A 24,828-nucleotide genomic window follows, 5' to 3' on the forward strand; every position below is an offset into this window, starting at 1 on the left:
CACAATGGGTGGGATTATACCTGCAGAAGTGTCTACATTCGAACGGTATTGGTTACTTTTTTAGGTACCTCCTTCACTGTGATGCAAATCGTTTCAGTTGGTGGAGGGAAATGTAATTTTCAAAAATTTGAAAAAACCCCGCACTCTTCTTCGGTCAAATGTGTCGGTTGTGATAGAGGGCTCCGGTGGTTAGGCAGCAAACGTCGCTGACTTAATATACATATTCTCTTTTCTGTAGCTTCCGTCAGTTTTATTTTAATAAATAAAGCGATTATTGTTCCCACTTACTTGAAATCTGGTGACTTGTTTCGAATCAATTTGTGCAGTAATATTAGACTATAGAAAATGGCGGCTGGAACCGAAGGACCACTTAAGGTAAACATTTTACGAAGTCATGTAGTTTAAGTTAACGTTAACTGACGTTATTATCGCTAAACACGAGTTGGCCATCTATTGTAGCTAACATTTCTTATTTAGTTCGATAATGATGCCTTGTGATAAACATTAACTAACAAACTAATATTAGCCGCATGAGTTGGCTCGATCTAAAGAGTCGGCGATAGGTAAAATTAGATGAATCAGATTCTCTAAATCAAATGTATGATATTAGTCTCATTGGGCATTTTTATTTGATATTAGTTTGGAATATTAGTGTTGACTAGTTATGCCAGCCAGTTTTGCTGGTTTTAGGCAATTACTTCATTCGTAGAATGCTGCATACAATGCATGCATTTTTGGCAATCTGGAGAATTAATTTACTTAAATGTCTATCATAGCTAGCTAGATACCTATCGTAATATAACGTAAATACTAATTTGACAGCGCATATTATTATTTATCTGGATCTGGCGAAATCGGTCATATTCGATAGCTAACTAGCTATGATAGACATTGAAGTAAATTAATTATTTAAATAGATTCTTTAAAGATACCATAAATGGTAATTGGTTAGGAAAGCTTAAGTAATTGTCTGTTGAAATGTGTTCACCACTGAACTGTATGTATATGTAGTTTATTGGTGTTTACCTTTACGAGAGATGGTAAACTTTAAAGCAACAGGAAGTAGTAATGGCACCGGCGTTTTGGAGGGAATGATGGTCCGTAATTAAGAACATAAGCTGCTTCCACCACGTTGACTGACTGTAATAGTTAGCTAAGTCTATGGAGAAATAACTTGAGAAAATGCCTCAGTAGGATGTGGCTTTGAGTCATTTTTTATATTAATGGAAATTAATCAGAACTTTCTAATTCACATGAAACTGGAATTTATTTAACATTGGCTTGCTTAGATATAGCCTTATCAATAGCTAGCGTTGTTGACGGCTTACAATTGGAAACTGGTTATCGTTATAGCCAAGTGTTTTGCCTGCGTGTTTTTTTTTGTTGTTGTTGTTGTTGGTCGTTTTGTTTTCCGGAAACGCTTCACCTAGGCCGGACATTTGCCGAATGACAATTCAAGGGAAGTTCTGTTAGAAATGCATTCATTAATAATAGCGAGACCAATCTCCCCCCCCCCCCCCCCAAAAAAAAAATAAAAATAAATAAATAACCACTGCAGAATAGCCACAAAATAGCTGATAAATAATTTGAATGGTTAAATGCATTGCAGGACTTGGTAAGGGCGTGAAAGCACGCTCTCCCATTACATTAGATTTATTTGGCAGACGCTTTTATCCAAAGCGACGTATAATAAGTAGGATACATACCGAAGGTCATTGGAACTACAACACACAGGTTCGATAGGGTACAATACTCAGTATGTAACGGTTATCTATAGCCATTAACTCATTAAGCCCAGTTCACACATTAAGCATAGGCTAGGTCAGAAATTTATAAGTCAAACTAGGAGACATGACGACGAGCTACAACATCCAGTTAACACAAGGGCAATCGTTATTTCCCATTGGTGATCCTGGGTCATTAGAGGCAAAATACATGTTAGCTTATAAATACCGGGCAAGGCAAGTGCTTTGCGATTTGTCTGGCCAAAGCAATAGTCCCTAGGAGAGAGTCCTAAACAACAAAGCCTTATGGGAGGTGCTTTGATGTGGTTAAATGTTGGCTGATGTGTGCACTGAGAGGTGGGGAGAAAGGGGGGGGGGGGGGGTCAGGTCAGTGGCCAGTGTATTCCAGATTTTATTGTACATGCGTATATCCTGATTGGTTGTTTGCCAGCAGGGCAGGTCCTTTGGGCTCAGATGCTGGTCTGTACTGAGCAGCAGCAGCTGCCTTTCCCAAACTTGGCCGCAGTGCCGTGAGCCGACAGACACCATTTCACTCCAGTTTGGGAAGATAAATAAAAATGTAATAACGGTGGTTCAAAAACTATCAAAGCAATTTGAAAATGTTGATGCATTCTCCAGTTGTTTTTATGGTGGCTATTCCTATGTGTGGAAATCTTCAGAACTGTACAGAGACATAAACAGAGCACTGTATTAATGTTTGACATTGACGGCCTGTTGGCTTGTGCTCTCCCTTGCTTCAGGCGCTGATCGAGAACAAGGCCGTGAGCAAGACCAAGAAGGATGACAAGCGGCTGTCTGTGGAGAGGATCTACCAGAAGAAGACCCAGCTGGAGCACATTCTGCTCCGGCCCGACACCTACGTCGGCTCGGTGGAGCCTCTCACTCAGGTGGGCGTGCTCTCTGGCATTATGGGAATAATCAGGCTGAGGTATGACATGCTTTTACAAGATCCAGATGTGTACAGGTGCTCTGTTTGCAATTTTTCTGTTAGCCAACACCCTTGTTTAAGGATACTTATGTGTCCTATGTTTAGCTTGTGCTATTGTGCAGCCCACCGTTAACTCTGACCGTTACAACCATCGGTGCTGTGCTCTTTCCATCCTCCTTAAGTACGCTCTGAGGTGATCATTCTGTAGGTTGCATTCTCGGTGATATACGTGTATTTATATAATAAATTGGATCGCTGTTTTTCTGTTTACAGCAAATGTGGGTTTTTGACGATGAAGTCGGGATGAACTGCAGAGAGGTCACCTTCGTCCCTGGCCTTTATAAGATCTTTGATGAAATCCTGGGTGAGTATGTGAGTCAGTCAGTCACTGTGACTCCTGTCAGTCGGTGTGTTCTGTAAGAAATGGCAAGCTTTTCTAACATTAATAGCATAGTTAGGCATGGTGCTGTGGCAGGAAGTTGCTTTGGACTGCTCTTCCGCATAGTTACAGCACTTATGTGATGCGTGTGGAAGTCTGAGCATCCGTTGCTGCAGGTAAGCTGAGCCCCTCCTATGGATGCTGAATAACCTCGGTGTGTTTCGGTACGAGGTGGCAGAGATGGGGAAAGTATTCGCATCCTGAATCTCGTGGAATTTCTGTCTCTCCAGTGAATGCTGCGGACAACAAGCAGAGGGATAAAAACATGTCCTGCATCAAGGTCAACATTGACGCGTGAGTGTCCGTCCTGGGGGGAGGGCCACGTGCCGAATACCGTCTCCCATGGGACCGCTAGCGGTCACGAGAGGTTTCGGTCACAGGAAGAATGTTTCCTTACCGTCTATGTCTGATATTATTGCATAGCTGTTCACGCTGGGCTCAAAATGGGTGTTTCACCATACCGAGAAGATTTAAATAGTGTTCTCAAAGACTGATTCTGTTTTTATAAATTAATCTGGAGTAATCACTTTCAAAGCTGTGAAATTGTAGAAATGTAAACCTATTGGAATCCCTGGCGAAACCTTCCTAATAACTAAGCCTTCAGGTGCTCAATGGGGAAATTAGGTGAAGGGTTTTGTATCTAGAACAAACTTGTGGTAACAAATGGTCTATACTTGTAAGCATAAGGTGACTGAGTGACTCTACAGCTCAGAATATGGAGAATATGTGATGAAGCATGTGGGCACCTGCTCTTGTTCTGAACAGAGAGAACAACGTCATCAGTGTGTGGAACAACGGGAAGGGAATTCCCGTGGTGGAGCACAAGGTGGAGAAGGTGTACGTGCCCGCCCTCATCTTCGGCCAGCTCCTTACGTCCAGCAACTATGACGATGACGAGAAGAAGGTCACCGGTGAGACACCAAAGACGGGACCAGGCTTTGCGTACCGCGCTCGCACACAACGCAGCCGACAGTGTGGGGTTAAGATTGAGAGACCCCAGGGGCTGTTATGGGAGCGACAGGCAAAGCCTGCTTTTAACAATTCTGCGTTGTTAGATCGCCTATTTTAATTGAACTCCCTGCGTATAATTGGGTCTACCCAAGTCAGCGAGCCTTGCTCCTATGTTTTTATAGTTTTACAGATGTCCACATCGTTTATTTTTTCGGTTTATCGCCTTTTAGATCGTCTCTCAGTTTGAAATGTTCGGGCACCGTTGTTGGTCTGCCCCTTTGCTCTGTAGTTTTGGGAGAATACTGAGTTTGGAATTTGAAATGTGCCGGCCTGGTGGGGAAGCCCTGTCGACCAGACCCCCCCCCCCCCCCCCCCCCCCGGGGTCATGCTCAGGATTTGGTTCTGAATGGCCAGCCGTCTGATAGGCCTATGGCCACGTATGTTTGTACTTAGTCCCCACCTACTGTTGCCCTGTAGTTACTCCCCCGCCTATTGTTGCACTCTAGTTGGTACAGCCCACCTATTGTTGTATTGCATTCTGGCAGTTCCATGAAGAATTTCAATGCTGGGGTGACGTTCTTGCCTCAAACCTGCAATGGTACATGTCATTTGGACTGTCCTATGTGTCAGTAACATGAACACGATTTGAAAAATTCCTGATTGAGGGTATGAAAGCGGAGTTGTCGTTTCCTTTCTGTCAGGTGGGCGCAACGGCTATGGAGCCAAGCTCTGCAATATCTTCAGCACCAAGTTCACCGTGGAAACGGCCTGTCGGGAATCCAGGAAGTCCTTCAAGCAGGTAGGACACAGCAACAGGGCATCACTTAGATACTGACCTTTCCGAAACATAAGTGCGGCAGCAACGTCCAAATCATTCATTGTGTGTTAATTTATCTCACCGAAGCGACATTAATTTGAACATTAGGTAAGTGCAGTTATTGGCCTAGAGTTGGTCATCTTGGCCAAAGCTGTTGCAACGGCCACAAGAGCCTGTTTTCATGTTTCTTGAGGATATGTGAAGTGGTGCAGTGTAATACGTACAGAGATGTGAAAATAGGGCAATATGACTGTGATGGCTACTTGTAGAAAGAACCAAGAGGAGCACCACCAATCACAGAGTACATTGGTAATGGCCAATAGAAGAAAGCCAATGATGACTGCTTAGTTAATGTACTTCTAGGCGCCTTGTGGGTATCCTGGAAGTAGTATCCACCAATCGCCATAACTGTTGTGTTCATTATTACTAGGGCTGCCACTAACGACTGTTTTTCTATCGATTAATCTATCAACTATTTTACCGATTAGTAGATTAATCTAAACGATTAATCTTCCAAAAAAATCTAATTGACCATTTAATTAAGTTCATTTTATTTTGACAACAAACTGTATGTGTCATTGTATAATGCAGCACAAAACGAAATGTAAACAAAGGTTTACATATTAAAGTGCAAAACTTTAGGTTTAAACTGGCAACTCCAACATAATAAGCCCTTTATTTTATTTATTTTTTATGTCGGTAGTGCAACTCCAAAATAAATCCAAGTTTCTATTAATCCCCTTATCAAAGTAAAAAAGTTAGGTCTGCTGTATATTAAAGAAAGTGCAACCTGTTTAGAGTGTAAGAGACAATGGTGTTCAGCTCAAATATTGGAATCAAATGTCTTAGACGATTCATAAAAAAATAAAAAAAACCATGCGTCGGTTTAAAATATTGATGTCGACGCATTTTCAGCGTCGACGTCATTGATTACGTCGACTAATCGCAGCAGCCTTAATTATTACCATCATACTTAGTGATTGGTTGAGCTCTTCTCTGCTTTCTACCAGTAAGGTGACGTCATCTCATCTTAATTTTACGGGCCGCTGAATGCGAGTTGGGTGTTGCGTGGGACTGTGAGCGCACTCGTCACCCCCTGTTCTGTCCTCGCAGACCTGGTACGATAACATGGGCCGGGCGGGCGAGTGTAAGATCAGGGCCTTCGAGGGGGAGGAGTTCACCTGCATCACCTTCCAGCCTGACCTGTCCAAGTTCAAGATGCGGAGCCTGGACAAGGACACGGTGGCCCTCATGACCCGCAGGGCCTACGACATCGCCGGGGCCGCCAAGGGCGTCAAGGTCATCCTCAACGGCAAGAAGCTGCCCGTGAGTACACCAGCGGGGCGGGGTCTGGAGTTAGATCTGTAGCAGGAGCTGCTGGATGAGCCCGTTCACTAATCTGTAAGGCACCGTCGCTGGTGTTTAGATTCATGAAAATTACCAAATTCAACAACTTCAGTTTGCTTACAATACAACTTCGCTTGAAGAATACAGGCGTCATCTCACTCAACTTTTATTTTTTGAATGCCCCTCCCCCCCCCCCCCCCAAACTGTTTTTTACTCGAACTTGCAAGCATATTAGTAGTAAATAAATAATAATTTTTTGAAGCGATGAAGATGTGGTTAGTAATGTGTGAAATCTTTGCCCTATCTGAATGATCTCTCTCAAAATGGCTTTTAAACAATTCTACTAAGGAGCTTGCCTTTTTTGTGGCCAAAGTGCTAATTCACCATGGTTTTAGAACTACCCTTTTTTGTCACTGCCGATTTAATAATCTGCCTACGAAAGCACACATGCATAGCCAAACTTAATTAAACCGTGCATGCAATCGGTACAAGAGAGCTTTGCCTTAATGAGCAAATGAAATTTTCTGCTAGCTCATGCTGCTATTAGGCTGCCTGGGCTGATTAATATTCAAATGTACGGAAACTGTAACCCTTTGTTTCTGTCCCTGGTTTTCCAGTGATCCAGGTGCTCTTTTTGCCAGTCTCATTTGTTGCAGCACCCGCAGCTCTGAGCCTTGCGGTTCATTATGTTTATACAGTACATTAATTTCCTGGAGTGCAAAATCAAAAACACCATTAAACCGCACTATTGGAGAAACTTCTTTGGTCTGAGGGCAACACAAAATATTTTATGTGCCAAGATGGAAGCTGTTTGTTTTCCTTATTGATAATGTTCAGTTGTTTCTTTTCAGGTAGGGACAGTATGCTGCCAAATAGTGTTTTGCTGCCTGCAAGTGTATATGTTTAACCTCTTAAGAATTTAGAGCTTTCACGTTTCATGATTTAGGGGGCAAAAACTTGTTAGAGTATCACTGTCCTCCTCCCATCAGAGTATCACTGTCCTCCTCCTGCCAGAGTATCACTGTCCTCCTCCCACCAGAGTATCACTGTCCTCCTCCCACCAGAGTATCACTGTCCTCCTCCCACCAGAGTATCACTGTCCTCCTCCCACCAGAGTATCACTGTCCTCCTCCCACCAGAGTATCACTGTCCTCCTCCCACCAGAGTATCACTGTCCTCCTCCCACCAGAGTATCACTGTCCTCCTCCCACCAGAGTATCACTGTCCTCCTCCTGCGAGAGTATCACTGTCCTCCTCCCACTGGAGTATCACTGTCCTCCTCCCACTGGAGTATCACTGTCCTCCTCCCACTGGAGTATCACTGTCCTCCTCCCACCGGAGTATCACTGTCCTCCTCCCACTGGAGTATCACTGTCCTCCTCCTGCCAGAGTATCACTGTCCTCCTCCCACCGGAGTAACACTGTTCTCCTGCCACACAGGTGACAGGATTCCGCAGCTACGTGGATCTCTACGTGAAGGATCGGGTGGACGAGCTGGGCGCCCCGCTGACCGTGGCCCACGAGGTGGTGAACCCCCGCTGGGAGGTCTGTCTGACCATGAGCGAGAAGGGCTTCCAGCAAGTCAGCTTTGTCAACAGCATCGCCACCACCAAGGTACCCAACGCTCCAGCTGCTACGTCCACACAGCTCGTACTCAGCCACTACACGCTACATCCACACGGCTTGTATTCATTCACTACACGCTACATCCACATGGCTCGTACTCAGCCACTACACGCTACATCCACACGGCTCGTACTCAGTCACTACATGCTACGTCCACACGGCTCGTACTCAGTCACTACACGCTACATCCACACAGCTCGTACTCAGCCACTACACGCTACATCCACACGGCTCGTACTCAGTCACTACACGCTACATCCACACAGCTCGTACTCAGCCACTACACGCTACATCCACACGGCTCGTACTCAGTCACTACACGCTACATTCACATGGCTCGTACTCAGTCACTACACGCTACATCCACATGGCTGTACTCAGTCACTACATGCTACGTCCACACGGCTCGTACTCAGTCACTACACGCTACATCCACACAGCTCGTACTCAGTCACTACACGCTACATCCACACAGCTCGTACTCAGTCACTACACGCTACATCCACACAGCTCGTACTCAGTCACTACACGCTACGTCCACACGGCTCGTACTCAGTCACTACACGCTACGTCCACACGGCTCGTACTCAGTCACTACACGCTACATTCACATGGCTCGTACTCAGTCACTACACGCTACATCCACATGGCTGTACTCAGTCACTACACGCTACGTCCACACGGCTCGTACTCAGTCACTACACGCTACGTCCACATGGCTCATATTCATTCAGTTGCAGTTGTTCTTTGTGTCAGAGAACCATAGATTACGTAATACCGTCCAGGTTATGTTGGTGTCTTAGTGATGCTGGTCTCTCTCTGCCAGGGTGGACGGCACACGGACTACGTGGTGGACCAGGTGGTGACGAAGCTCATCGACGTGGTGAAGAAGAAGAACAAGGCCGGGGTGACCGTCAAACCCTTTCAGGTGAGTCTCTGCGGTCCGACACCACCAGGCTCACGGGCCACTCCCTTGGCCAGCGGCGTTGACCCCGCCCCTCCCTGTCCTTTCACAGGTGAAGAGCCACCTGTGGGTGTTTGTGAACTGCCTGATCGAGAACCCCACGTTCGACTCCCAGACTAAGGAGAACATGACCCTGCAGCAGAAGAACTTTGGCTCCACCTGCCTGCTCAGCGAGAAGTTCATCAAGAGCGTGAGTGAACGCTGTGTAGCACCCCCCCTCCCCCACCAGGCGCTGAAGTTCTGGGCCTCGCTGACATCTTACCCCTCCTCTTCCAGACCATAAACTGTGGGATTGTGGAGAGCATCATGAACTGGGTCAAGTTCAAGGCCCAGACCCAGCTCAACAAGAAGTGCTCTGCCGTCAAACACACCAAGATCAAAGGCGTCCCCAAGCTGGACGACGCCAACGACGCAGGTAAGCCCTGCCCACTGTGGCCCTGTGGAGGAGCGCAGTGCGCACAGCCAATGGGGAGCTGCTGCATCCATTTCCCATTCAGCCCTGGGAAGCCATAAGTGCATATCATTGGGCAGTGTTACGAACAGCTGGCAGGGGCTAGCCTTTAGGGCGTTAATACAGATTCCGCTTCCTTCCTTCCCTAAAGACTGCTAACGTAGCAAATAATTCCTATTATTGCAGCCAGTCACCCGACCAGCCTTGCAGTTAGAAAATAATGACGTCAGATGACGAGAATACTAACAAGGAGAGAGAGAGAGAGAGAGAGAGAGAGAGAGAGAGAGAGAGAGAGAGAGAGAGAGAGAGAGAGAGAGAGAGAGAGAGAGAGAGAGAGAGAGAGAGAGAGAGAGAGAGAGAGAGAGAGAGAGAGAGAGAGAGAGAGAGAGAGAGAGAGAGAGAGAGAGAGAGAGAGAGAGAGAGAGAGAGAGAGAGAGAGAGAGAGAGAGAGAGAGAGAGAGAGAGAGAGAGAGAGAGAGAGAGAGAGAGAGAGAGAGAGAGAGAGAGAGAGAGAGAGAGAGAGAGAGAGAGAGAGAGAGAGAGAGAGAGAGAGAGAAGCAGACCTACTAAAAAGAAGCGAGTCCATGCCCCCCAGAAGTTCCTCGCAAAATATCAGGAGCAATGGCCATGCCTCCACCCCTTAAAACTTCCGCACCATGCATTTTGCACATTGCAATTATGATTTTGACATTAGCCACCAAGGAGCTTCAGGTAATAATTTAGCTAAACCTCTAGTTACAAAAGCCTACATTTCTAGATAATTTTTCAATTAAATGCTTTTTTTTCATTAGGCCTATATGATGTGTGCCTATATAAGCTGATTCAATCATTTAATTATTAAATAAAAATGGAAATCATGAACAGAAATTTGGTTTTATTCATAATTGACAGTGTGTTACATTGCAACATAAGTTTTTTGTACTCAAACTTTTTACTTGCAAGTATATCATAATATAGCCCAGTGCAGTGCAAGTGATATTTTTGAATCAAGTCAAATGATACAATTTTGCCTGATCACTTTAACAGTCAAAACTAGAATTATGAAGATTCGCTTGTGTGTGCGTGTAAAGCAAAGTGGTGCGAAAGCATGTGAACTAAGCGTTACACTGACTATTGTGGTACTCAAAATATTTTCCTGAGGTTGGCAGGTCTGAGTACCTTTCTGTTCCTCTTCTTCTTTTTATTTATACCTGATGTGCTAGTGAATAACCAAACTTAAAGAGGATGTGAAATGCAGGAGGGAAAAAAAAGTAACGTATGTTATCTATTGGGTGTAAAGACAGCCAATCGGCTGCAAGGTCGTGCTGCTCCTATGTGATCATGTGATGTGTTCTTGTCAATCACATGGCAACGACCAGGTCTTGCTGCTGATTGGCTGTCTTATGGTCGTCCAGTAGAACAAATTGGCATTTTTTATACATTTTTTCTGGAAGCGTTTCACGCGGCTCGTGAAGCGCAGTTGTTTACTACCACGTCAGGCATAATTAAAGGTAAAAGGAGAAACGCAGCGCGCCACATGGTGGTGTCAGCCGTTATTGCATTTAACCATTACTGTGGCAGCACAGCGCTAGTTTGCGCTCCGTAAATGTAGCACAGGATGTAACTGAAGAGAGTTACCCACTCAGCTGTCTGAGGCTTTTACAGGCCTGTGCCTTCAGAGATTACCACCGTTCTGTTTGCCTCCATTTTACCGGCCCCAGCAGAGTCGTGATGCACCCTCTCCCTCCACAGGGGGTAAAAACTCCGGCTCCTGCACCCTCATCCTCACAGAGGGGGATTCGGCCAAAACCCTGGCCGTGTCCGGGCTGGGCGTGATCGGCCGAGACCGCTACGGAGTCTTCCCCCTGCGCGGTAAAATGCTCAACGTGCGGGAGGCCTCACACAAACAGGTTAGCCCCCTCCCTGCCGCACACGCACTCTTACTGTTCACTGACTCAGTCTGGACTGGATTCATTCCCATATGCTTCACACAGGCTCTTACTGTTCACTGAGTCAGTCTGGACTGGATTCATTCCCATATGCTCCACACACGCTCTTACTGTTCACTGACTCAGTCTGGACTGGATTCAGTCCCATATGCTCCACACACGCTCTTACTGTTCACTGACTCAGTCTGGACTGGATTCAGTCCCATAGGCTCCACACACGCTCCTACTGTTCACTGACTCAGTCTGGACTGGATTCATTCCCATATGCTCCACACACGCTCTTACTGTTCACTGACTCAGTCTGGACTGGATTCAGTCCCATAGGCTTCACACACGCTCTTACTGTTCACTGACTCAGTCTGGACTGGATTCAGTCCCATATGCTCCACACACGCTCTTACTGTTCACTGACTCAGTCTGGACTGGTTTCCGTCCTGTTTACTCCACACACACTCTTATTGTTCACTGACTCAGTCTGGACTGGATTCAGTCCCATAGGCTTCACACACGCTCTTACTGTTCACTGAGTCAGTCTGGACTGGATTCAGTCCCATATGCTCCACACACATGCTCTTACTGTTCACTGACTCAGTCTGGACTGGATTCAGTCCTGTTTACTCCACACACACTCTTATTGTTCACTGACTCAGTCTGGACTGGTTTCAGTCCTGTTTACTCCACACACACTCTTATTGTTCACTGACTCAGTCTGGACTGGTTTCAGTCCTGTTTACTCCACACACGCTCTTATTGTTCACTGACTCAGTCTGGACTGGTTTCAGTCCCATAGGCTTCACACACGCTCTTACTGTTCACTGACTCAGTCTGGACTGGATTCAGTCCTGTTTACTCCACACACGCTCTTATTGTTCACTGACTCAGTCTGGACTGGATTCAGGCCCACAGCGGTAGATACAGGCCTCTGTATGCCTAACAAGTCTGTACACAGTTCTAACATTTAAAACTCTGACAATTACATTTTGAAGTAACCTCAGGCTTGAAAGGTATTCTGTTTAGACTTTAATACCCGTGCCAAATATCTGGTTAGTATACCTGCAGATATTAAATTATCCTTGATTTAACCTGCTGCCGTAGATGAGTCTGATTTATGTAGAAAATTGTACACGGTCCCTTGTGAATAAACGGTATGGCTGAAATGTGTATGAAAGGCAGTGTATGCTGCACACTGGTGTTTTCCCTCTGTGAAGCTGAAGCTGCCCGGAATGCCTGAAGCAGTGCACTCGTACTGAAGCTGAACGAGTACACTGATGCAGTAAGCCCTGACCACAGCTGTCTCTCCCCCCCCCCCCGCAGATCATGGAGAACGCCGAGATCAACAACATCATCAAGATCCTGGGCCTGCAGTACAAGAAGAACTACGGCGATCCAGAGTCCCTGAAGAGCCTGCGCTACGGCAAGCTGATGATCATGACCGACCAGGTCCGCTGGCCCGCCCGGCCCCCCACGCTTTACGCTCCTCTACGAGCACCCGGCTCCAGTGCAAATTTACTGTGCCCCGCCATGTTCAGAGAAGGCCAAATGTAGCATTTTGTTGAGAATCTTAGCCGGGTGACTATTTGACTATTCGGTTGGTAGGACCTCTTCAGTTGTTTGATAGTGATGTGCTGCGAGCTGACCATGGTGCAGCAGCACCACTCAGGCTGCAGGCTGTTGATGTGTTCTGTGTCTTCCCCTTGTGGACAGGATCAAGATGGCTCCCACATCAAAGGGCTGCTCATCAACTTCATCCACCACAACTGGCCCTCACTTCTGCGACACAACTTCCTGGAGGAGTTCATCACACCCATCATCAAGGTGTGTGTGCGTGCATGCATGCATGCGTGCGCGTGTGTGCACAGTAGGCAGAAGTGTACAGGTATTCCTCTGGTGTATATTGCACATTATTTGGGTGTGGTTGCTGTGCTGTATTGAGAGGATTTTTCAGGATGACCGAAACCACAAATGAGAATCTGTGGTTGAATCTTAAGAGTTTGTGGGCTGGAACAGTTGGGCTTTCCGCTAGCGATGGAGGCGTCTCATCTCCTGGGGGCTGTTCATTATTTTACGCTTCTGGGAGCGGAAACGAACCTCGCCTCAGATTACCCAATCAGATTCCCTGTCCTCTCAGGTCTCTAACAAGAAGCAGGAGCTGCCGTTCTACAGCATCCCGGAGTTCAATGAGTGGAAGGACAACCAGCCCAACTACAAATCATGGAAAATAAAGTACTACAAAGGTTTGTCCCAAAACCCTGTGGTAGTGCGGCCAGCCAAGTAAGCAGCCTCTTTGAGCTGAAATGAGCTACGATGCATTAAAGGGAGTGAACGTTAGGACAAAACACCTCCACAGCGCTCAGTGCTTCCCTCCCCCCTCTCCCCCTACCTCCCCCCCTCCCTCGGCAGGTCTGGGTACCAGCACGTCGAAGGAGGCGAAGGAGTACTTCTCCGACATGGCCCGCCATCGCATCCCCTTCAAGTACAGGGGTCCCGAGGATGACGAGGCCATTACCCTGGTGAGCAGGTCCCCCCGTGACGTGACCGTAATTTAGAAAAAAGCACCCTCAAAAGATGTTCCATTATTACTGGCATATAGCAAATTCTCACATTCAGAGCAACGTTTTACATAGTATCCATTCAGCAATTCAGCTTAAGTACCTTGGTCAAGGGTACAAATGCAGCGGGAGTCAAACAGCTCTGACTAGAAGCCATTTAACAAGCTCCTGTTTTGTGGACATTTTGCTCCCGTTTTCCCACCAGGCCTTCAGTAAGAAGAAGATTGAAGAGAGAAAGGAGTGGCTAACCAACTTCATGACCAATCGGCGCCAGCGCCGGGAACACAACCTGCCCGAGGTGAGCCGACCTTCGACCCCGACCCCCCGCCCCCCACCCCCCTCCCCGGCCACTCCCACCACGCTAACCCCGTCCTTTTCCCTTTACCCCCCAGGACTACCTCTACAGCACGTCCACCAAGTTCCTCTCCTACAACGACTTTGTGAACAAGGAGCTGGTGCTGTACTCCAACTCGGACAACGAGAGGTCCCTTCCCTGCCTGGTGGACGGTGAGCGTTCTCCCCGTAGTTCTGCAGCGGAGTGCGGAGCTCTGTTCAGGGTCATCGTTCAGTTGTCATGGTGGTTACTCTGAATACTCACCTGTCGATTAATCAGCCAACGACATTTGATTGACCGCGGTAGCTCCAATAGATTTTGTCCATCAAGGTGTGTTCCTTTGTGTTATGCAATTCAGGCACATTAAAATAGCATACCATAACATGATGACAAGAACAGGCCATTCAGCCCAGCAATGCTCGCCATTTTCCTAACTGAATTTGAGTGTTAGTCTGTGATGTGAAATGCTCACTTTTTGTTTGCTAGTAGCTGTCCGTTTACTCAGAGTTTGTTTTTTTGTTTTTGTAATAAACCTGTTTGATTCAAGAGTAAATGTGAAGAAAAAAAAAAGTCTGTTGGTTAACCATAATTGATGAGGGAGGATGGTGATTTTGAGCTCATCTTTCCCACCTGCCTCCTTACTTCAGGACTGAAACCAGGCCAGAGGAAGGTCCTGTTCTGCTGCTTCAAGAGGAACGATAAGAGGGAGGTGAAGGTCGCTCAGCTGGCTGGCTCCGTGGCAGAGATGTCTGCCTATCACCATGGAGAGGTGAGCTTGCGAATGCCTTACACAGCCACTTTCCTCCAATCACCATGGAGCGGTGAGCTCACTGCAATATTGGCAATATTGGAAAATAAAATGCGTAGACTTATTACAAATAATACTGTTGGCTTGGTTAAGGTTGACTTACCATCCAAAACTGCTGGAAAAACCAGGTTTATATTTACTTTTGTTTTACAAAATGATGCAAATGGAGAAAAAGGAGGTGTCTGTCACTTAGATAAACCATGACAATGAATTTCGGTGTTCCGTTTGACTTTCCAATCAACACTGTGTGACGAAGTATGAAGCTCGCAACATAACAAAATTCTAGAGGTGCTTGACCCTGAAAAAAAGTAGTGCAACACTTTTTCCCGTTGAAAATAGGTCAACAAAGGTTGTGCGATACAGAATGAGCTTGCTGGTTAGCTGTTAGCTAGGCTCTTAGCACACTCCTGACTGACAATAAAGGATGAGCTGGTGAGTTAGCTGCTGTCAGCTAGCCTGCTAGCACACTCTTGGCTGATGATATGGGATGCGCAACCCTTAGCCCTGCTGTCTCTCTCTCCCTGTCCCCCTCAGATTTCTCTCATGATGACCATCGTTGGCCTGGCGCAGAACTTTGTGGGCAGCAACAACCTGAACCTGCTGCAGCCGCTGGGCCAGTTCGGCACCCGGCTGCATGGAGGCAAGGACTCGGCCAGCCCTCGATACATCTTCACCATGCTCAGGTGAGCGCCCGCCCCCCTCCTGAGGGGCCCCTCCTCCCAGACCAGCACGTTTTTCAGCTGGACGTGAGAAACTGGGAGACGTTGCAACTTTTCATTTTTTTGTCTGGAAAATGGACCTGGACGCACAATTTTGCTGTAATGGTCATTCATTTGAAATACTGGGCTCTCGGAGCTCTTGGCAAGCATGTGCTTGTGCCGAACGATGACTGGAGCTGCCCCTGTCTCTCTCCCCCTCCCCCGCCACAGCTCGCTCACCCGACTGATCTTCCCCGCTGTGGACGACAACCTGCTCAAGTACAACTTTGACGATAACCTGCGGGTGGAGCCCGAGTGGTACATGCCCATCCTGCCCATGGTGCTGGTGAACGGCGCAGACGGCATCGGCACCGGCTGGGCCAGCCGCCTCCCCAACTTCGACGTGCGCGAGATCGTCCACAACCTGCAGCGCATGCTGGACGGGGACGAGCCGCTGCCCATGGTGAGCCGGGGAGTCTAACCGGAACGTGGCACGCTCGCTTGGTTCTGACCCGGATAGAAGGCCACGCTACGGCTATCCACCTTTAAAACAGAAATCTGACCTGCGTCATGTTTTTCTGATGTGGATCCACTAAAAAATGGATATGGTTTGCATTTATTTATTTAGGACCCTTTGACCATTTCCTTACATTTTGCTGCAATTTTGGGAGGCAACTGAACGTTATTTGACCTTGCTCTAGAATTTATAAAAAGGTAAATCGCTTTACCAGCTGTTATTTAGGGGAAATGTGACCAGTTGCCTGACTATGTGACCTCAAACTACTGCTTTTCATCCGATAGCTTCCAAACTACAAGAACTTCAAAGGCACCATCGAGCAAGTGCTGAACAACCAGTACATCGTCAACGGAGAGGTGGCCATCATCGATTCCACCACCATAGAGATCTCTGAGCTGCCTGTTAAGACCTGGACGCAGGTCAGTGTCCGCCGAGTGCAGCCGCTGGGTTTCTGTCCGTCTCCTTCACTCATAACGCGACTCCGGCTGCCTGTGGCTCCGTCACCAGTTGAGACAGAGGACTTGTTCCCGTGACGCGCGTGTGTCACGCTTGTGTCCTCGCAATGCATTTTCCATGTCACGGTTCCCACAGGAACTCGCACGGAGACGTCACGATTTCTCACTTCCTGTTATTTCCTGTCTCCCTTCCTCAGACCTACAAAGAGAATGTTCTGGAAGTGATGCTGAATGGCACCGAGAAGGTGCCCCCCCTCATCACCGACTACAAGGAGTACCACACCGACACCACCGTCCGCTTCGTGGTCAAGATGACCGAGGAGCGTCTGCGGGAGGCCGAGGCCGCGGGGCTGCACAAGGTCTTCAAGCTGCAGAACCCTCTCACCTGCAACTCCATGGTAATGCGTCTGCCGCCATGGCAACACATCTGCTGCTCCTTTCGCACTGCAGAGTAAAGTACACACGCTAGTGTGCGCAGCGCTTCTAAAAGTATGAGGCCAGTATTTGGCCAGTGTGATTTGACGTGCTGCACTGGTCTGAAGGCTCGAGTGCAGCCATTTTACTTGCATATGCATAAGGATGCCAGCGATCGTGCTTTGTACCCGTAGGTGCTGTTTGACCATGCGGGCGGCTTGAAGAAGTACGAGATGGTGCAGGACATCCTGAAGGACTTCTTTGAGCTGCGGATGAAGTACTACGTCCTGCGTAAGGATTGGCTGTTGGGAATGCTGGGGGCGGAGAGTGCCAAACTCAGCAACCAGGCCCGCTTCATCCTGGAGAAGATCCAGGGCACCCTGGTTATCGGTGAGTCCTGCTGCCTCGAGCGTGGCCTGCACTGCCCCGAGTGACACTCCGACTGCCCCGAGCAACACCCACCATGCACTGCGCTGTTCATTTAGCAATGTCTAGTTCTAGAGATTCAAGCTTTCTATGTGTACACATACAAACGTGTATGTTTTGCTCCTGACGAGCAAAAACAAAATGACCTTTTAATGTGGTTACGAGCTTTCCTCTTGTTGACTAGAGTAAACTCCTTTAAGGTGATGAGCATGCACTCTTTACAGTTTCCTGTAGAGAGCAGGTAACGTGGTGGCTATATGGTTACTTGTACCATGCATTTGATTGGGCATCTTAAGTTATTTCTTCCCCCAAACAGAAAATAAGCCCAAGAAACAACTGATCCGGATGCTGCAGGAGATGGGGTACGATTCAGACCCTGTCAAGGCCTGGAAGAAATCCCAGGAGAAGGTGAGCACGTCTCACAATCCCCCACATCTCTGTGATAGTTCACCCACTTCCCTGACAGGAGGGAAGCGCTTAAATTTGTCTTACTGTATTTAAACTGCACTCCTGCTCAGCTGGAAATGTGCTGGTTTTGCTACACGTTGTGGATTCCCTGTTTGCCACTCAGCATGGTTATTTGGGGAATTGGTGAAATTGAGGGTTATGAGCAGGAGGGTGGGATCTGACCAGTCAGACTTCTCTGTGTCTCAGGCAGCAGAGATGGACGACTCGACCGAGGAGGAGGACAAGGAGGACAAGGAGGAAGATACCTCGGGCCCAGACTACAACTACCTGCTGAGCATGCCCATGTGGTTCCTGACCAAAGAGAAGAAGGACGAACTGTGCAAGCAGAGAGACGACAAGGTCAGTATGCTGTCCTTACCTCTCAGTATGCTGTCCTTACCTGTCAGAACGCTGTCCTAACCTGTCAGAATGCTGTCCTAACCTGTCAGAACGCTGGCCTAACCTGTCAGAATGCTGTCCTTGCCTGTCATTATCGTTCAGAAGAGGATATATCGGCAAAGGACGACTTGTAATACAGTTCTGTTAATTGGACCCCGTATAGACTGCTCTCAGGTGAATTCAGCATGAAGAGGTTATGCGGCGTATGTTAATGTGTCTGTGCTCGTTGCCCCTGTGCAGTTGACAGAGCTGAACACCCTGAAGATGAAAAGCCCAACTGACCTGTGGAAGGAGGATCTGGCCGCCTTCACCGAGGAGCTGGAGGTAAGCCGGGGACCGTCTGCAAACTATCGCCCGCAGCCCGGAGCGTAAGCCGCTAAAACGGCGCAGCTCCCCAGCGTGTAACGCGGCTGTTCTCTGGCCCTGGCTAGCGCGTGGAGCAGAAGGAGAAGGAAAACTCCACAGTGGAGGTGAAGCCGGCCAAGGGCAAGTCGGGGCGGGTCAAGACGGTGAAGGTGAAGGAGGAGACCATGCCCACCCCGCAGGGCCGCCGCGTTGTCCCGCGCGTCACCAGCGCCATGAAGGCCGATGCCAACCGCAAAGCTGGCGGCAAGGCCAAAAGAGTCAAGGTGCGTTTCTCTACAGGCCCTCGCCCTGTTTTTACTCCTACAGCTCCCCCTGCTGTGTGTGTGTAGTAGGTTGTATTGAAAAGCAAGACACTGCACTTGCGCTGATTTCTGGTGCAAAGTGTCCAGGAGTACTGTTCGTGAGTCGCCCATTTGCTTTTTGCTTGGTGGCGATTTATTAGTTGTATGCTAATTCTGGATCAGCTCTTGGTTCAGAAACTATTTGGGGAAACCAAGTTCTAATTTGCAAGTCTAGTCAAATCAAGCTCTGTTGATTGGAAATAGTCACAGACCAGTGTTTCCTGTGGAACTGATCTCTTGGTGTGGTGGTGGGTGTCTGAAGGGGCGGGGGGGGGTGTAGCGTGTAGCAAAGGCGAAAAAGTTTAAGACTATGAAAACCTCTTGAGACTTTTTAAAGGTTTTTTTTTTTTTTAATAGCAGTTTGCAAGAGCTAAAAAGTGGTTTTAGATGCACTTTAAAACCATAAAACGTTTGTTAACCCTTTGTTAACTGTTTGTAAATATTGAAGAAAAATAGGCCTGTATTCTGAGTTATGGTGGGGTGAGAACAGTTAAAAGAGCACATTATTCTTGAAGACAGAACTTCTAGATGGACCATGTGCTCTTTTAGTTGTTCTCACCCCACCATAACTCAGAATACAGGCCTATTTTTCTTCAATATTTACAAACAATACAAGGGTTAACAAACCTTTTATGGTTTTAAAGTACATCTAAAACAACTTTTTAGCTCTTGCAAACTGCTATTCCTTGTATTAAGAGCTCGTCAGAGCTGAAAGATAGATTTAGATATTTTAAAAACCTTTAAGAAGTCTCAAGAGGTTGTTTTCATAGTCTTAAACTTTTTCGCCTTTGCTACACGCTACACCCCCCCCCCCCCCCCCCCCCCCCCCCAGACACCCACCACCACACCAAGAGGTCAGTTCCACAGGAAACACTGGTCTGTATTTTGAGGAGTAGGTACCGGCACATATTTTGGTCCAATTCAAACAGTGGTTAACACTATGGTATTTTTGTAATATTTGAAGCGTCACTACCTACCTTTTCATTGTCCTTCGGTCGCTGAAGAAGAAAAAGTGACGCTTTTGACAGACAGTGCGACCTTTGCGCGCTGCAAGCCTTCCGGCAAAACCTTACCAGCGGAAACGTTGCACAGACTTATTTAGGCGATCGATTGCACCTCACGTTTCAGACGGCAGGCCACATTGCGCATTGCGGATGTCACCAGGGTACAAACTGTGCTCTGTAACTTTTGAAAAATGTTTTTGCACAGAATGAGAGTGATGGACTGGCCGTGGCGATATCCTTCGATGAGGAGGAAGGGCACAGTGGTAGCCTGGCTGCCCGGCTGGCTAAGGGCAGGAAGGCCCAAAGCAAGGAGAAAGGTAACGCTGAACACAAGAGTACACACACACGTGCGCACACACACACACACACAAACACACACATACAAACACACACACACACGTGCACACACACACACACAAACACACACATACAAACACACACACACATACAAATACATGCACACATACACAAACACACACACACAAACACACACGTACAAACACACACACATACGTGCACGCACCCACATACACACACACACACACACACACATACACCCATACACAGACAGGCACGTGCACAAACACACACCCATACACATACAGACTCGTGCACGCGCACACACACACACACACTCTCTCTCTCTCACTCACTCGTGACACATGGACACGTGTTCTTGCGCAGCATCAAAGAGTGGAAAGCAGACCACCCTGCAGTTCCAGCCGGTAAAGAAGCGGAACCCGTGGTCAGACGATGAAGCCTCTGATGACGACGACATGGTGATGGAGGTGGAGGTGCCTCCCAGAGAGAGGCCGCAGCGCAGTGCCAAAGGTGAGAGGCTGGTATCAGGTTTAACACAGCTGAGCCGATATCAGGTTTAACACAGCTGAGGTGGTATCGGGTCTAACACAGCTAAGCTGCTGTCGGGTCTAACACAGCTGAGGCGGTATCGGGTCTAACACAGCTGAGCCGGTATCGGGTCTAACACAGCTGAGCCGGTATCAGGTCTAACACAGCTGAGCCGGTATCGTGTTTAATGCAGCTGAGCCGGTATCAGGTCTAACACAGCTGAGCCGGTATCGGGTCTAACACAGCTGAGCCGGTATCAGGTCTAACACAGCTGAGCCGGTATCGGGTCTAACACAGCTGAGGTGGTATCGGGTCTAACAGCTGAGCCGGTATCGTGTTTAATGCAGCTGAGCTGGTATCGGGTCTAACACAGCTGAGGGTATCGGGTTTAACACAGCTGAGCCGGTATCGGGTCTAACACAGCTGAGGCGGTATCGGGTTTAACACAGCTGAGCCGGTATCGGGTCTAACACAGCTGAGCCGGTATCGGGTCTAACACAGCTGAGGTGGTATCGGTTCTAACACAGCTGAGCCGGTATCGTGTTTAATGCAGCTGAGCTGGTATCGGGTCTAACACAGCTGAGGCGGTATCGGGTCTAACACAGCTGAGCCGGTATCGGGTCTAACACAGCTGAGGCGGTATCGGGTTTAACACAGCTGAGCCGGTATCAGGTCTAACACAGCTGAGCTGGTATCGGGTCTAACACAGCTGAGGCGGAATCTGGTTTTACACAGCTGAGCCGGTATCGGGTCTAACACAGCTGAGGCGGAATCGGGTTTAACACAGCTGAGGCGGAATCGGGTTTAACACAGCTGAGCCGGTATCGGGTCTAACACAGCTGAGGCGGAATCGGGTTTTACACAGCTGAGGCAGAATCGGGTTTTACACAGCTGGGCTGGTATCTGGTCTAACACAGCTGAGGCGGAATCGGGTTTTACACAGCTGAGGCAGAATCGGGTTTTACACAGCTGGGCTGGTATCTGGTCTAACACAGCTGAGCCAGTATAAAGTCTGTGGGGTTTTTTTTTTTCCTCGTAGCATCGGATAAGAAGTACAGCATGTCCAGCAGCGAGGACGAGTTCCAGGACAGTGGGCCCAAGAAGAAGAAGGTTCTAGAAAGTGACAGCGAGGCGTTTACGCTACACTCTAGCGAATCAGAGGATGAAGTCATGCCGTCACCCTCGCCCAAGTGAGTCGCGCCTTTCGCCTGACCGTCAGTCTGTCTGTCTGCGTTTCAAAGACCTGTGAAATACTGCTGTGGTTGGTGTGAATATGTAAATATGAAAATTCATTCTTTAAATGGTAATTGTATTTGCAGGAAGTTGTATTAAAATGTATGCTGAGGATTTCAGATGTAGGACCTTCGAGAATTTGTAAATGGCAGTCACTTCTGTATTGACCGTGATAGTCTCTGGTTTATTTCCTTCCCAATAATGTATTTTATTTCAAATATTAACCGCAATTCAGATTTAAATGTTTTCATGCCTCGTACTGTACGTTGATATCAGAGGGAATTTTCCGTCAACCAAACGTGTGCGTTTCTCCTGAAGTGGGAGGAAGTGACCGCTGATCTCAGCAGATCAGTTTGGTGCCAGGCTAACGTCCCCAGATGCACTGAACGCCAGTCAGTCCACTTCTGTCTGGAGAGTCTTTCACTCGTTGAAAGATGCTGTTTGTTGTTCTTCCTGGCGCCAGCACAAGCCCTAGTGTACACAAGCCATTAGGCACCCATGCCAGAGAACGGACCACTCCGGGCGTTCATATATGGCTGAAAATACAAACACTGCACAAATCTTAATATTCCGTATTTTACATTGGTAAAAAATGATCTTTATTTTGTCTTGGCTGTAGTGGTCCTCTGGGGTTTAGCCGAGGAGAACGTTTGAGCTGAAATGATGCCTGTTACCTTTCACAGAAAGAAGGACATAAAGGCCAAACCAAAGAAGACCACTGAAAAGGAAACGGTGAAAAGCAATCCTGACTGTAAGTATGTCCCCTGAGGTTAGCCTAGCCCTTTTTTCCTGGAGACTGAAACCACCTGCGGTGTTGAATGGGGGGAAAAAAACATTCAAAGAGCTCATTCTCCCCGTACAGCCCAGTCCAGCCCGGACGAGATGACCGTCACCATGACCTCTGACGTTTCAGCCAAGCCCAAACCCAAGCAGGCCGCCGCTAAAAAACCTGCCAATGCAGGCAAGAAGAAACTGTCGGGTAACTGCCAGCCGCACGCGAGCACACACGCAGACTAATTCCAATATTTGCGGTTTGTTTGGTTAATCAAAGAAGTTAACATGTTGTGTGAGGAGAAATAGTTCATTAAATATTGGATGAAGTTTGGGTTGCGTATTCTGCTCTGTGGATATACTTGGACAGGGAGAACTCGGGGAGAAATACTGTTGGCCGAGAACAGAATAAGGTAATGTTTTCTCACCATTACCCCCTTCCTCCCCCTCCCCTCCAAAACAAAATAGAAAACAAGCAGCCGTCCATTCTGGATGCCCTGACCAAGTCAAAACCCAAACCCAAACCAGCCCCTAAAGGACCTTCCAAATCTACCGTGACGGGGGCCTCCAAAGCCGTCCCTAAATCTCCCTCTACCGAAGACCCCAAGAAGGCGGCCTGGGTGTTCTCCAGCGACTCGGAGGGCTCCCAGCCTGCCCCGCCCGCCAAGGAGAAGCCGGGCCCCAAGCGCAAGGTCGGCCTCAAGAGGAAGCCGGTGCTGGACAGTGAGGATTCGGACAGCAGCTCCGATGACCTCATGTCCCGCATCAAGGGCAAGACCGCTGGCAAGGTGAGTGAGGCCCAGTTAGTCTTACTTCCCTGTTTTTCACCCTACCAAACCCTGTTACTGCCATGTTATTCACCCTACCAAACCCTGTTACTGCCCTGTTATTCACCCTACCAAACCCTGTTACTGCCCTGTTATTCACCCTACCAAACCCTGTTACTGCCCTGTTATTCACCCTACCAAACCCTGCAGGAGGCCAGTAATGTCTCCGCATTTGGTTAAGTCCGTTGAGTAGGAACAGCCTCAGGGCTTTCAGGCCTGCTTCCCTTACGCTCTTCCTGTCTGGTAGAAAATGAAGAAACCGGACGAGGACGAGAGCTTCCAGCTGCCCGAAGAGGGCGGGTCCTCCGCGGTGGCCCCCCGAGCCACGAAGGGGCGCGTCAGGAAGCCGGTCACGTACAGGCTGGACTCGGACTCGGACTCGGACTACTGAGGGGGCTCCCGGGGCGCGGGGTGCGTACGGGGACGGCTCGCGGCCTTCCCCCTCCCCCTCCCCCGCAGCCCGCGTTCCGCTTCTCACACCACATGCATTTAAGCAAATCTACTAATCGTTCACCCCCGGCGCGTCCCGGGAAAAGCAGCCCTCAGATGTGTCCCGCGGCGGTTTTTTTTTGATACGCGGGCCGCGCGGCCTTACTTTAGCGGGGCGCGCCGGCGTCGAGAGGGGCGCCTGCTCGGCCGCGCCGGTGGGGCTCTCTTTATTGCACTCATCCGCTTGGCCTCTGCTTCATTGTAGTGTCGAGCTGCTCGCCGCGCTGAGCGATGCAGGCTGCATGCGCTCCCCCGCCGGTTTCGCCGGTCCGTTCCGGCCAATCCGAGGCATCCGCGCTATCAGCGGCACAGCGGCTTGCGTCGGCGTTTCTGTGTCACTGTGTGTCATTCATTCACAATTTCGAGACCGATACTGACCCGAGATGGGGTTACTAATCATTTAGAAACACAGTCCGCTGTGTTGTATTAGACTTCACCATGAGACGTTTAACCACTTTTATGTAAAAAAAAATAAAAATAAAATAAAAATAATTATATTGTTTTTAGAGATGTAAAAAAACATTGGCTGGCAGAAATTTTCGGACCACGTTTTGAGCATTGCACTGGCATTGTAATAGTTACCCCCAGCTTGTATTTTGCCCGTTTTCTATGTCGTTTTCAGTGTTGTCTTGTCTTGTAAATATTCCCCCGTTGCCTTCTTTTTACGTCTAGTTCTGTTTAAAATAAACTTGGTTTTCGAGTCCA

The 24,828-nt window shown here is 48.2% G+C and overlaps 1 protein-coding gene across 1 annotated transcript; it reads left to right on the forward strand.

Moving 5' to 3' along the window:
* Positions 1-129: 129 nt before the first annotated feature.
* Positions 130-24,828, forward strand: top2a (DNA topoisomerase II alpha). Its single transcript, XM_035399191.1, has 35 exons — positions 130-375; positions 2,486-2,632; positions 2,947-3,037; positions 3,343-3,406; positions 3,878-4,023; positions 4,765-4,862; positions 5,994-6,206; positions 7,668-7,841; positions 8,680-8,781; positions 8,870-9,007; positions 9,094-9,232; positions 11,000-11,157; positions 12,511-12,636; positions 12,901-13,011; positions 13,325-13,430; positions 13,597-13,706; positions 13,951-14,043; positions 14,138-14,252; positions 14,727-14,848; positions 15,422-15,570; positions 15,817-16,048; positions 16,387-16,521; positions 16,755-16,955; positions 17,166-17,361; positions 17,714-17,805; positions 18,052-18,204; positions 18,484-18,567; positions 18,675-18,872; positions 20,160-20,271; positions 20,639-20,785; positions 21,843-21,993; positions 22,720-22,787; positions 22,899-23,015; positions 23,276-23,595; positions 23,882-24,828. The coding sequence occupies exons 1-35, from the start codon at positions 346-348 to the stop codon at positions 24,023-24,025; spliced, it is 4,782 nt and encodes a 1,593-aa protein (XP_035255082.1). The 5' UTR covers positions 130-345; the 3' UTR covers positions 24,026-24,828.

This window comes from Anguilla anguilla, chromosome 17 (assembly GCF_013347855.1).
Source record: "Anguilla anguilla isolate fAngAng1 chromosome 17, fAngAng1.pri, whole genome shotgun sequence".
In the NCBI taxonomy this organism is placed as follows: Eukaryota; Metazoa; Chordata; class Actinopteri; order Anguilliformes; family Anguillidae; genus Anguilla; species Anguilla anguilla.

Excerpts from the sequence above, each read along its gene's own strand:
- top2a (XM_035399191.1), top strand. The coding sequence starts at position 346 with ATGGCGGCTGGAACCGAAGGACCACTTAAG. Across the intron at positions 4,024-4,764 it reads TGACGAGAAGAAGGTCACCG|GTGGGCGCAACGGCTATGGA; the intron begins GTGAGACACCAA and ends CCTTTCTGTCAG. Across the intron at positions 9,008-9,093 it reads GCGAGAAGTTCATCAAGAGC|ACCATAAACTGTGGGATTGT; the intron begins GTGAGTGAACGC and ends CTCCTCTTCCAG.